Source organism: Gadus macrocephalus, chromosome 13, assembly GCF_031168955.1.
Source record: "Gadus macrocephalus chromosome 13, ASM3116895v1".
Classification (NCBI taxonomy): Eukaryota; Metazoa; Chordata; class Actinopteri; order Gadiformes; family Gadidae; genus Gadus; species Gadus macrocephalus.
In genome coordinates this window covers 15,347,975-15,362,227 of record NC_082394.1, presented here as the reverse complement: position 1 = coordinate 15,362,227, position 14,253 = coordinate 15,347,975, and the positions used below count along the sequence as shown (strand labels likewise).

Genomic DNA, 14,253 nt, shown 5'->3' with positions numbered 1-14,253 from the left:
TGTGTCAAGTTTATTTTATTGACCCTCTCTGACAAAGACATTATGTTTGTGTATAAAAATACAGATATCAGTTAAAGTTTGTTATAGATTTGTTAAAATGAACAATATAAACAACAAGAGAAACAACATTTTAACCACTTAACCATTACAACTGATTTAACTTATGAATGATTGAACATCTTATTCCTCATCTTCTGGTATAATGTCCCCACGAAGATTACATAGACCTGCACAGATGCTCAGAATCTTGTCAAATTTTGGGGCAAGGCTAATGGGCACTGTTTGAGAGACTATTCTGTAGTTCTTCAGGCGGCTTATGACCCTCTCATTGGCACTCAGACGTTGTCTATGCGCCTCGTGTTGGTGGTATCTTCTTCGGACAAGGGAAGGCCTCTTCTGGTGAAAGCTGGCAGGACGAGCTTGACTTTACGTTCAAACAGAAGATCTTGGATAACAACTCCTCGGTCAGCCATCACCTCATCACCTGGAAGCAGATACTCCAGAAACCCTGAGTTGGCTATGATGAACTTGTCACTGCATCTCCCACCATATGCTGGAGATATTAACATAATCAAACCACATGGTGCAATAGCTATGAGGAACTTGATTATATTATGTCCATAGTAATGACTGTAAGACTCGCCTCTTGAGTCCAGATTGTGAGCCTTCTGAAGAGGAGTCTCAGAACAGTCGATTACGCATGTGGTTAATGGATAATGTTCCTTGAAGCTCTGTGGCATCGACTGGATCGTCTCCCTGGGCAGCCATGGAACAAAGCACCTCATCTTCTCCTCCATGAACTCCAGCCACTGAGAGATTATCCTACTGACCACAGACGGAGACACTCTGAACCTCTCTGCGATGTCGTCCTGCAATAGGTTCAGCCGGAGCTCCATCAGGGTCATCAACAGTTGATCCTTGGGATGTAGCTGAGAGATGCTGCATCCTTCTTTCAGGTCGTCGGATAAAGCCTCAAAGGCATCCACTGACATCCCAGGGTACAGTAGACACAGCCGATCATTCCGGAGAAGTTCGGTGTGTACAAGATGTTGTTCAGGACACTGTGCTGCCTGGTCATGGAGGAGAAGACAATGGAGTGAGTCACAGCATAGCAGCATAGATGTGATCTTCCATGAATTTATGCTGCCCCTGTTTAGAAGCATCACGGTGTGTCATCCCATCAGTCAACCCATCAGTCTCCTGGATTGCAGAGCTGTTTCAGGGTTCTGTAGAAATAACAGCATCAGACATTAGGAAGTTATCAACGATAAGGTTAATCATTTTGCTGCCTTTAAACATAACCAGTCCTGGACATCAAATTAGAAAGCCTCGACCTGATCTTATCTTGTAATGCTATTCATTTATAGAGGTCAAGCCAAGGCATAGTTACGGGTATATGCTGATCATACTCATTAGAAGCTAGCTGGCTAACGACTAGCGATATTGATAGCTGTTAGTGCTAAAATGTTATCTTACCTTGCAGCCTCACAAGCATCCGACAAGCCTTTTTATTTCGCCAGAGGAATAACATATCCCAACCATTTCTCGGGGTTTGGGTGTTGGTCCGATGGTCTTCCGTCCACAAAATGAAAAGAACAGAGTAGGGTTTTTTCGGAGGGTTCTTCAAATTAAGCGCCTTCAGCCACGGTCCTCATCGCTGGATGGCGGAGGATGAGGACTGAAGGTTGCCCCATAACATTCTGCCCTGGTTTTCCCGTGTACAACACAATATTGTTGCAAGGACACCCGTCTTTTATTCCAGTCGTTATGGCAGCCCCGCACGGAACAAATAATGCGGGTCATCTTGACTCAAATTGCTAATGTATTGTGCCAATGATAACGGACAGAGTTGCTCAACCGGAAGATTGAACACAAAACGGAACCAAAATGGCGGCCCTCGTGTTTACGCGCGGAATAGTTCACCGTCACAACCGTTCGCCGTTTAAATCACAGTGCCTTTCTTTTTACTCAGTAGTAATAGGCCTACTATTGCTGTTTTCGCTTGGATTTTTGTATTTCTCTACTGATTGCTTCGACAATGCAACATTAAAAGTTACTAACAGCGACTTCACACAGAAGCTCTGTCTTAGGACTCCCCTGAGCCCCTGGGCCCGTGGGCATGTGCCCGGTATGCCCGTGCGGTAATCCACCCTTGAGAACTACGATTTACTGAAGGTTGACTCTGTGTGCATCTTGGCCGCTGCTACAATAAGTACACATTCCAGGATTCCAGGAGCATCTCACTTTATTTTGAGATGATCCTGGAATCTGTTTCTTTCTAAATAACTAACTACCATTAATGACTAGAATCATTTCATCACTTCTAGACTGAATGGAATTAATGCATTCCATAGATACCAGTAAATAAAGGCCTACCAATATATATACATATATATATATATATATATATATATATATTATTTTTTTACCCAAAAATTATATTCAGGGCTTATTAAATAATATCCGGGGCTTTAGCCCCGAATAAAACAGCATAGTGACGCCATATATTTTACTCTGAATCACTAGAGTTTAGTGGTATTTTATTTTTTTTAAGATTTCTCTTATTCCTTAAGGTGAGAGACAGCGACCCTAGGGACACTAAAAGAGAGAATGTGATACAGCTCGTTGATGACTTCAGGGTCACCGGAGTGAACGGACAGCAACGTATCCTGTACTGATTGAATATGTGTAAAATGTACATATCGTGAACATTTCATAGATAGATAATATATTATAGATCAAAACTATGTATAATACTTGTCGTTTTCAAATAGTAGTGCTACCAAATATGTAGTGTTTGTAATGTATCTGCGATTCTGCATCCATTGCTGTCAGGGGTTGGTTATTAGGAAATGTGTGTGTGTGTGCATGTGCTCACAGTGGAATTATGAAAAGGCTTCCTTGATTTGATTGGTTGGCTAGACCGATGTGTGCAACCATGTTCTGTCAGTGGTGGGTCACCAGATACTCAAGTGGATTATAAAATCCCAAAACCACGGCCCCCCCATGCCCTGAATATGACAGGTGCCATGTGCATACAAACTCAATCTCAGTCTGAAACTGAATCTGAAAGTGAAAGTGATACTTCCATATTGTTATTCCTTCCAGTTCTTTAGGGCTTGGATTATTTGCACCTCATATACAAGATCATCGTAATGCACATCAAGCCCAAGAACATCCTTTTGAGGGTGGACGAGGTTTACATTCAGAGACTAGCGGCCAACAACAAACTATGGCAGCTGCCCAAATCCCCAGCGTCCCCCAGCTCCTCGTGTAAGTGAAGCCTGATCTCTCCTTTAATGATGAATCTGCAGGGTTTTTTTGTTGGTTATTTATTAATCTTTGCATACTAATTTTAGAAATACTGAAATAAATAGTTTTTTTACATTGCATGTATGCTCCTTCGTTGTTACAAAAAAAAAGCACAGGAGAGAAACAGGTGTGCATTTGAAATCCAATATAAGGAATTTATGAGTGACGGATGCTTGAATTGTGTAGTTTTTTTTCTTAAAAAGGGTTTTCTTTTTCATTTTCATATCTCATATGCCTTATGCAGCCTATTGTTTAGGAATTAATACATTTCCAACCATTTTGCATGTTTGGCTTAAATTCTACTGTACTGCACTCATTATATGCAAACAATATTAATATTATGAGATGCATACACATATGGTGTTTGTTTAGCTTTTTTATTGTGATTTATATTGTTAGTTTTCATTCAATTCAATCTGTTTTGCCAATACGGTATCACCTCTGCGGTCATCCATGTTAACCTGAGCCACAAGCATGCAGGCGTTCTCCTGATTCACTGCACTGCTCTGAAGAATGTCTCTGTGTCACACTGGGCACCGCCGGCCCTCCCGTCTGTTTCTCGGTCCTCAGACGGGCAGGGTCTCCCGGCGCCAGATGACCAGACTGAGCAGGAAGGAGAAGATGCAGCGTGAGAGGATGGGGGGTGGGGGGGGAGAGCACAGCTGGCCGCGGTCAAGGATTCAAACGCCATGTGTCATTGGCTGATGACTACACGCTGTCCGTCACCACTAGCAACGACTGCCCTTCGAAGCAGCGACGCCCGCCTGGTAACACCTTTCACAGACGGAGCATGATGCTGGAGGAAGACCTCGACACGGACCAGAGCTACCCTGACACACTGCCCTGTCCCTTCTCTCTAACAGCAGCACGCTTCCCCAAGGCCCGGCCCCGATCTCTGTTGCTGCACCAGACTGCAGAGAACCACCAACAGACATTGCTGTCTTTGTTGTTAAAAAGTCAGAAAGATGAAACATTAATACATATATGTACACAAACAAATACGGGTATATTTGAAAATACATGATATTTGGGAGTGTTAGGTCATTGGTCACTCACTTGGCTAGATAGCCGGGAGGAATAATTTGCTCCACCTGTTAGGTCTGTGTGAAGGAATAAAAGGAAATCGATAGATTGAGATTACGTGAGGTTGCAATGGAATCATGGGACATCCTAATCTGATGCTCAGTGCACACCTTGATAACCCTTAAGAACATAACTAGATTTAATTTACGGATTTTCTCTGGTCCAACACTCAATTTCAGCTACTATTAACATTTATTAACAGCTATATTATAATCTGAGGATTTCAGCACAAGTCAGTTTTAGTTGTGAGGCCCTGAAGTACAGGCTGTCTGAAGGGCCTGAAACACTTTACTTTAGACATATTAGTGCCAAGTATCGTGACATCACGCTTTCTCAAACTTTCTTCTGTAGCGTGATTAAGTGGCTTAAAGTGATTGTGGTGGGAATTCCGGAACCACGTCAATCATAATCTGTCTAAACAGGGTAGCATAAAGAGTCATCCGAACATATAACAATTATGGTCAGATATTTGGGTAATAATGGTACAATGGTACATGCTGACCTCTGTTGTACAGTCTTGATGTAACCCTTAACTATATGTACATCTTCTGTTTGTCATAGGATCATGTCAGCTGAACTCAATTAATGAAACCAGGAATGAAGTAAGATCCACTAATGAAATAAACTGTCTGCACTTAATGTTCTACCTACAATTAAAGTTTTTATTTCCTAACTCTATAGTATAGGGATAGATACAGCAATATATTCCTGTAATCTATCAGCTGTAAGCTTTGTACCCTCTAACTGGCTTCTGTAGGTATTTGCCCAGGTGTATGTGAGTCAGTTTTGTTTTTTTAATGGAATTTTTATTTTCAGTGCCATTACCCATCTTGTGAGCTGTTGAGGGAGAACAACCACAGGCTGCAGAGGGAAAATGATTCTCTCAAGGCAAAAATAGCAACATTGAAATGTAATGCAATTGTTGAAAACTTTTTTTTTTTTTACACAAGGGTTTTTCTGTTTTACATGTTAGCTAAAAGGCTATTATGAATCCTTTGCTCAGTGCTGCCAGACGTTTTGCAGAAGACCAACAGCAGTTCCAGCACCAGCAACAGAAGACCCATCACCAGCTCCAGGTCCATCATCAGCATCAGCAACAGAGGCCCTGGGCCACTCTGTAAGAATCTGTTTGACTTTATTTGTATAGGTTAAGTTACTTAGTTTCAGTTGCACTGTTTTTCTAAATGCATCAGCCGTACACTCGGTTAATCTAAATGCATATATATATCATTGAGGTAAACGCTAGTCTGCTGTATGTTGAAGTAGATTTGTGGTAATGTTATCTACTTGCATTAAAGGTCATTCCAAAAGGACTTGTGGAGCGCTGCTCCTTCCAAAGCCCCCAGAAGTTCATAAATGATCTCCTACATGGGATGTATACCAGGGAATATATGGCAGGCCATTCAGTGACTGGCCAGTCATCCAGCAGCTGCACAGAAGGAAAACCTGGCCTAGCCAAACAGGACCTTGTTGAAATAACAAGTAGGTATATAGAAATGAGAAAAGATGTTGGTTGAGTGATACCCTCATTCTCATGCTCATCTTTTGTGTATGTGTTTGTGTGTGTGTGTATTCCCACAGATGCTGCAAAGTTGAAGTTCACCTACGTAACTGATACGAACATAAAAGCATTTATACGACAAAAGCTGAACAATGCTGCCAAATTTCAGAAACAATAAATGATCAACTGTTAATGGTGGTTGTAAGCCTAATTTATGTGCAGTGAATTATTGTTACAGCACTATGGTTAAAAATGGCAACAACAAAAAGTGATACAGTTGAAAATATCCATTAGGTAAAGTACAATGACATAGTTAAAAGAACAACAAAATACTGCATACTGCAGTTATTGTAATGCAGTATATATAGTACTATGGTATCGTAATTGTAGTATTCTATAGCAAAATAAAAGTATAATAAAAGTTCTGTAATTTACTTCAGTAGATTGTAGTTTATGTAGTAAACTGTAGTAGTATATAATGTAGTATACTGTAGTAATAAAACTGCAGTTTTCTGTAGTATACTATAGTTTACTGTAGTAAAACTACTATAGTAAGGTTCAAAAACACTACAATATTTACTATAGTATATATAGGGTATACTATAGTTTATTTACTATAGTAAACTATAGAATTTTTTCATGTGGGGCCCAGCATCACAAGACGCTCCAGCTCGCCATCCACGACATCTTGCCAGTCGCAATGTCTCCACTTGGTTGTGTTGGGTTGCCCCCCCGTCACTGCAGGTTGGGGATGCCGTCCCAGGGGTCCGCATGGTCCTGATGATTTGGTCCCGTCCCGTTTCCCTGTTATGAAGATGTATGGGGGCACTGCTGGAACCAGGTGGACAGGCTGTCCACATCCCCAGCAGACCCTGGGGAACGCCCTGGGCAACCGCTCCACTTGCAGTGGGGCAGCCCACACTAGCTGTGTCAATTCTTCCGTCCAGGCAAGTGCTGCTGCCTTCCACTCAATCCCACTCGCACTCACTGCGCCGTATCTCCAAGCTGAAGCGAAGGGGAATAGTTTGAATGGCGACGGGAGCAGGCGGCCCAGTTCAGCTCCTTCCTGCTCACCATGCTGGAGCCCCAGCCGGGAATGAGGGCCACGTGTTTTGGAAATCTGTATTATTATGACATGTGTGGGTTTATTGTTTATTCTGCTCATTCATCTTTAGATCGACTAAATCCCCAAAATCTTTCATGAGTAAATAAATAAAATATTAGCTCCATTACTCCATAATAGAAAAATATTTATAATAAAACAGCATTTATATTGAAGTCTAACTCATTAACTACAATGTTCATGAGAGTTAAAGAGAATACATTTGTGTGTGTGTGTGTGTGTGTGTGTGTGTGTGTGTGTGTGTGTGTGTGTGTGTGTGTGTGTGTGTGTGTGTGTGTGTGTGTGTGTGTGTGGGCGGGTGAGTGCGTGTCACTGCATGTGACCTAGTCAGTTGTTCAAATACTCAGGGGCTCGGGCCCTATGGTCTGCTGAGCATTCTACCATGCGGACAGTATTATGAGGGAGGGAGGGAGGGAGGGGAGAATGAGAAGGGGGGGCGGCACACAAGGGAGGAGTTATTTTTCTCTTCCGCAAGCGTGAGCGCATGTCGCTGTGTGTGTTTCTGTTTGAGTGTGTGTGGCGTGTCTGTGTGTGCGTGCGTGGGTGCGTGATCGCGAATCGCTCGATAGAGAGAGAAAAAGGACAGAGAAGGTGTGCAGCAGCAGCGTTTACTCTGACCAGTGTTGGAAGCAAGAAGAAGTGCGAGGAAGACTGGGACGAGTGTCTGCCTACACATGTAAGCCTGCTCTATTTTGGACTAATAGAAGGAGTTCCTTTAAGACTGAATGTTTCTACGGCTAACTGTTATGTTTACTGGCTATGTTTAGCTTAAGGGGCAGAGCAGGGAACCGTTACGTTAGCGCTCTCTGTAACAATGCAGGGATTAGGGGATTTCAGCCTTATGTGCACCGGCCACTGAACCGACGTCAACTCACAATGTGCTGTAGATTAGGTATGCATCATAAACATGACACGTGACATGTTAACTGTGTTCTGTGGCTAATAGAAGTGGAAACATACCGTATACTCTTATATATAATCATATTGTGCAGTGTGCACCCCAGATAACTTACATCACATTTCAAAGTATCTGTAATTTTTGTAAACAAAAAGCCTTGCCTTGTGTATTTTTTTTCAACTATATGGGGCAGCTTTTTTTTGTCTGTTTAAGAACAAATAAAGAATATAATTTATTGTTTTAGTCCAAGCATATTCACTAAACTGCGATGCAATGCAATGTGCTGTAAGGTATATTACAGGAAGAATCCAGAATAAGATGGTGGTCATAAATCAGCCTCAGCATTCACTCCTCAACCGGTTGCCACGCAACTCAAAGTCCAACTCAAGGGGCCTCTCACTATCGCAATGGCATTACCGGTGAAAGGGGAATAGGTGTTCAGCCGTGCTCTTTTCCAGTTCACATCTGTAGGACTCTTGGTACAGATTGCGACGGCTGCATTGTGTTGTGATTGCTTTACAGACCCTCCCTCCCCATCTTCCCAAGATGCCTAAGCATTGTCAACAGTAACACTGTAGCTCCTGGTTGACTTCAAATTATTTCTGGGTGGACAAGAAGCATTGAGCCACCGGAAAACCAGTCAATAAGGATATTTGTGTTTGCTGATAGTGACATGATGTGATATTGTTTATTAACTGACAGACAGTCGCCAAACGACAAGGTTCCTCTTTTCACTAAGAGCTCAATTAGGCCTACATGCGATGACAAATGAACGCCGGTGCTAGTGTCCTCCCGGCATAGTAAACACCCATCTGATTAGCACGTAACAAAGGAGATAGCAACGCTGGAGATGAGCTTATTTCCACAACCATTCATTTCATGGTAAAATGGCCGCTATTATGCCTGATAAAGCAGCTTCATTCTGAAAGGAAAAAAAAAACATAGACACCATCAACATCTATCTTCCTCAGGTTTCTTTCTCTTTTCTATTGATATGTTTTCGATGTTGCCTTTAATCAGTATAGTGAGGACTTGGTCCATCTTTTTTAGCTTGTGGAGTGTTTTTCTTATATAGAAAATATGCATTACACTTCCATAACACGTCTAATTAAGCGATAACAAACAAGAGGGAATGCTGTGCTCCTGAATATCAGCAAGACTGGGATTTGATGGGAGGAACTTAATATGCAACAGCAGATTATGATTTGTGTTAATCATTTCATTGGCTCAGCCAACCCCAATTGTTCCGCAACTGTACCGGTACTGGACTGCCAAGCAAAACCAGTTTCTTTCTCGAAACTAGCTTGCTACCCTGGGTCGACACGCTACTGCAGGCCGGCTTTGTGTCATGTACGTTTATTGGTTTGTTTCCATTCATGTTATTAAAGATTATTAGCAACACCTGTAAAGCGGATTGATACAGTTATAGGTATCTCTATTCTCTATATTATTCAGCACTCATGGTATCGTGGCCTCTTTTCCAAACAGAAGACTTGGTCGGCACTTGCTGTTGTATCATTTACATTTATACCACAGTATAGCTGAAGACTGGATTCTGATTCTACTGACACGTCTGCCTTTTACCACTTCTGAATCAATGCTCTAGAAATCAACATTATCAACGATTTTCAAAAACAATTATCGATCAGAGGTTTCCATGACAATGGAAAAAAAGTAATAGATATATATTACATATTTTAATAGTTTGTCGGCCAACCTTGAGACTCTGGGAGTTTGCGTTTCTAAATTGATGTGTAGGCAGAAATTGATTTTCTACTTTCTTTTATCTTTGCCTCTCTCCACTCTCTCTGTTGTGCGCTAGAATGCTGCTGGCCATTGTCTATAGCTGTGTAGGGGGAGGAGCGGCACTGTATGCTCTCTACCACTGGATCATCCCCAACCTGGTGCAGTACCACACTGGAGCATTATTATTCTGGCACGACGACCTGGTCCCCTGGGTGAGGGACACCGTCTATGGCTCCACCCGCCCAGAGGTAGGGCTGTTGCTCTCACTCTCTCACTCACTCACTCACTCACTCACTCACTCACTCACTCACTCACTCACTCACTCACTCACTCACTCACTCACTCACTCACTCACCCACTTTTTTTCTACCCCTTTTCTGTGTAACCATTGCCTAGAACAGTGCAGTAGATGTAGTAATACACAATCAATAGTTCATGTGTTTACCCATGTGTTTCTCCTGAACAGATAAAAGACTATTGAAGCAATGAAATCTAACCTTTTTTCTTACCTATCAGACTTTTTCCCTCTCTGTAGGCTTAGTTTTGTTTGATTTTATTAATACAAATCTGATTCCAAAGCTATTAATTAACTCAAGTTAAGATTTAACTCACAAACCTTTTGTTGTAAAACATAAAAGTTTTTACACTAAACTAATGAGCCAAACATTTCAACATAAATGCAATTGAACATTGACCTGTTGAGATGTGCCACACCCTTAAGTCTCCCCCAATTGCACTTCTAGCGTATTCTGGCCGAAGTAAAGAGGAAGGCCACCAGGGGTGACGCCAGGAGTGTGGTGGACACCATCGACCAGTACTGCAGACATCAAGAATGGGCCATGAATGTGGGGGACGAGAAAGGTAAGGCATTGGTGTCTTGAATATGGATTCAGGGCTCCCTCTTCCTTGTGCTCCTTCTCAAGGTTTCTTCCCTCTGAGGTTTTGTGGAGTTTTCCCCCCTGGCCAGTCGGAGGGCGTAGAATTAGGTGATCACAGAATGTGGATCTTTTAAGCCCTTTGAGAATAAATGCGGTCACATTCCAGACACGCCACACAGTGCCACGGTTTGGAGCAGTGCTTGAAGTTGTAGCACGGCTTGGTCGGGCGACTCCATATGACAGCGCTGGTGATGGCGCTGTCATTGAAGATAGCGGTCGGAATTTATAGAGCATCGTATGACAACGGATGATGAACTTGCTTGGTTTTTTTTTTTACCTCTTGTCCTTTTAGTGAGAGTCCTACGGTGTGGGCCTGTGAAGCCTGACGAGACTGATTTAAGTTCTCAGTGGGGGCCTCTTTTGTCTGTCTCCCCTCCCTCCAGGCGCCATCCTGGACTCCATCGTGTGTGAGGTGAAGCCCAGGGCGATGCTCGAGCTGGGGACCTACTGCGGTTACTCGGCGGTGCGCATCGCCAGCCTGCTGCCCCCAAACTCAAGGCTGATCACCATGGAGTTCAACCCTGTGTTCGCCGCCATCGCACGCCAGGTCATCGCCTGGGCAGGAGTGGAGGATAAGGTGCGATGTGTACATGAAATAAAACAGACCAACACTGTCCTCCGTTTCCATATGTTTAAAGTATATTATTACTGTAAATGCAGAATATAACACAGGGTCATTCAGGAAAAGGAAGGCAAGGGTCAACAACACACATAATACAAATATAAAAAATGCTAATCTACGTAAAAATGATCTAGGTAAAATATACATGTTGGGTTAGCAATAATGATATGTAGGGTTTAACAATAATTAAGATTGCAGTAAACTTTGCAGTAAAAAAACCTCCTTCCATTTATGACGGTGAATATTTTTTGTCGTCATGGTCGTTGTCATATTTCTCTCCCCAGGTGGTGCTCATCGAGGGGCCATCCGGGGACTGGATCCCTAAAATGAAGAAGGAGTTCGGGTTGACTTCATTTGACTTGGTGTTCTTGGACCACTGGAAGGATTGCTACCTACCCGACACCAAACTAATGGAGGCAAGGCTAACAATAAGATGGCAATTTATTAATCCTGTTGTTACCGCAGCATAAGTACAGTGCAAATCGAATAAACTCAGTATAATAAACGATAGAATAACATTTTTAATGACTACTATTTGAGGGTAATTTGTTAGAAATGGCATCAGGTATTAATGAGTGAAATGCATGGAGAATATTTGTTTCAAGTTGACCACGCCTGCCACTGTATGAGACAATTAGGACTGCTATTTTCTGGCAAATCAGGGCATGTCTTCTGTGATTGGTTTGGGGAATCAGTCTTGCCTGTCCATCACATATGCGTGAAATGCAACACTTCTCAATGGTGGAGAAACTTAGGGAGGGGGTGCCAAGGGGGGGGGGGGGGGGGGTTCTTGGGTTGTTTAGTTTCAAAATCTTATTATTTTCTGCTCTCTCTTTACAACTTTAAAACCGAACCTACTGCACTTTTTAGGGATTACCATTAAATGATACAGCTCCAGCATACAGTATAACATTAGCATTGTTATTGATTTCCCCCAACATCACCACCTCAGGAGTGCGGCCTGCTCAGGACGGGCAGCATCCTGGTGGCCGACAACGTCATCTGTCCCGGGGCGCCTGATTACCTGGAGTACGTGCGTGGCAGCCCGCGGTACGAGAGCAAGTACTTCCGCTCCCATCTGGAGTACACCAGAGTAGAGGACGGCATAGAGAAGTCTGTCTTCCTGGGGTAGCTGAGCTTCCTGCCCCTCCTCTCTCACTCAGTCACACACACACACACACACACACACACACACACACACACACACACACACACACACACACACACACACACACACACACACACACACACACACACACACACACACACACACACAAAATAATGAACAAACTAATATAAATACTGATCTAAGACCCTATGAACATTCTCATAGTTGGACTCAAGAATATATAAGATTCAGGCCAAACAATGTGTGAACCTTTTTATCAACAGGCTGTTTTAGAGAATGATTTGTTCCTCTGGCTTCCTGAGACTATACTGAATTTAGGAGCTCACATTATGATATATCTTGATTGTCTCACGAGGCTGATGTTCGTCAACCCTGTTCCTTGGTATAACCCGGGAGCTACAATGACCACGGAAGCGTTGCATCATGTTTGCTTACAACTTGCTCCACTGGACACGTCGCAGCACAAGATTAAGAGGATTCTATAGGACCAATAGATAAAGCAGAGCAGGCATAAACTATGCCTGCTCTGCTTTATATGTTTTTTCATTGTTGTGAACAAGGTGATTGTGCATACAGTACATGTTAAGTCATTTAACAGAATAATGTTTTCATTGGCAATCTCTTAACCAAACTCACTTGAAGCTCCAATGACCGCACCAATTGTCCTTCAAATGTTGTCTGACCTTAAATTGTCCTTGTATAAAAAAATGTCTGTGGTCGTACAACTCGCTGTATTTCCATGTCTATGATCACATGTTGAAACTAGCGAGGTAAACAAGTGGTTCATAGTCTGAGGACAGACACATGGTTGTAGTTATATGGGTGTAGTTTTGTTGTACGTGATATGGGGGTGCTTCATGTTCCCACCGTAGGGTGCAGGTGGATGCAGGGATTGTATGCAGGAATGCAATTACAAGTCAAGATATTTGTTAACAAATTTGATAAAGAGCAGTAGTTTCCATATGCAACTACGACTTCATAGAAATAATCCATACATTTAAACAATTTGAATTGGCATACAATCATACATACTTTCTTAAAAAAACACATATTCATAGAGAGATGTGCAACACTTGTAAAGAAAGACTTAAAAAGATTTCTATCTTAGCCTCTTTGCTGCGTGTCTGTTGGGTGTCACACAGTGAAGCAGCTCTCATTGATTAGAGGGCGAGATGGGGCTACGCGATGGTCCACTTGCATGCCCAGTGTAGCAGGGGGTTAAGGTATGATGTTTGATGCTGTTTCACATCCAAAATGGATGGCATCTTTTGTTGAAATAGTTTGCCTTGATACACTAGGGGGCAGTAGTGAACCTTTTAAAATTCATACTCTGAACATGAATGCATTTTTTATAATCTTGTATATGAAAAAACATCATCATAAAATCATATTGTATACAGCAATATTGGTTGTGATAATTCCTAGTGATGTGTAATAATACATTCATACAAAAAATATATACTTCAAATATAGTATAACGAAGTCAGTATGTGCATATGATGTATATAAACAGTATTTTACTTATTAAATCGAGTAATAAAACACATTTCTGTGTTTATGTTTTTGATCTGTGTGTTACTCCCAAAATATGAATGAATCCCTTTGGTTTATTGTTCACTACATTAAGCTTTTTCTTTTTGAAAATCAAGAATTGGGTAATTGTGAACAGGTGTACACTGTGTGTGTGTGTGTGTGTGTGTGTGTGCGTATCTGTCTGTCACAAACACGTGTTAAAATATTGGTGTGTATGTGCGTCTATGCCATGTGTAGCCTGTGTCATTATGAATCAAATCACTGCATGAATCTAATCCCTCAGAGAGACGGAGCTCCGTCAGGGGCAGGGGAGGGCGGGAGGTTGTGGTGGGCGTGTGACGGTTGGGTCGGGTGATGATGGTGGTGAT

General features: G+C 42.3%; 1 protein-coding gene, 1 long non-coding RNA gene and 1 pseudogene across 3 annotated transcripts; 2 read left to right on the top strand and 1 right to left on the bottom strand.

Annotated features, from left to right (window-relative positions):
- LOC132471220 (uncharacterized) lies at window positions 1-1,803 on the bottom strand (annotated as a pseudogene).
- Window positions 1,804-5,421: 3,618 nt separating this feature from the next.
- On the top strand, window positions 5,422-6,089 carry LOC132471034 (uncharacterized). The gene is made up of 3 exons (XR_009528744.1): window positions 5,422-5,512; window positions 5,694-5,877; window positions 5,977-6,089. It is a non-coding gene; the product is annotated as an uncharacterized LOC132471034 (long non-coding RNA).
- Window positions 6,090-7,490: 1,401 nt separating this feature from the next.
- On the top strand, window positions 7,491-12,526 carry comtb (catechol-O-methyltransferase b). Of its 2 annotated transcripts, none has more exons than XM_060069490.1 (6): window positions 7,491-7,695; window positions 9,740-9,911; window positions 10,407-10,524; window positions 10,985-11,178; window positions 11,508-11,644; window positions 12,176-12,526. In XM_060069490.1, exons 2-6 carry the CDS (start codon window positions 9,741-9,743, stop codon window positions 12,318-12,320), a joined length of 765 nt encoding a protein of 254 aa, XP_059925473.1. In that variant the 5' UTR covers window positions 7,491-7,695; window position 9,740; the 3' UTR covers window positions 12,321-12,526. The 2 variants fall into 2 exon arrangements, with proteins under 2 accessions (XP_059925473.1, XP_059925472.1); XM_060069489.1 differs by having other exon boundaries at window positions 7,493-7,695; window positions 11,508-11,639.
- The last annotated feature ends 1,727 nt before the right edge of the window (window positions 12,527-14,253 follow it).

Coding starts and splice junctions, on each gene's coding strand:
- comtb (XM_060069489.1), top strand. CDS start 9,741: ATGCTGCTGGCCATTGTCTATAGCTGTGTAGGGGGAGGAGCGGCACTG. Junction 9,912..10,406: donor ATGGCTCCACCCGCCCAGAG/GTAGGGCTGTTG, acceptor TTGCACTTCTAG/CGTATTCTGGCCGAAGTAAA. Junction 10,525..10,984: donor GAATGTGGGGGACGAGAAAG/GTAAGGCATTGG, acceptor CCCTCCCTCCAG/GCGCCATCCTGGACTCCATC.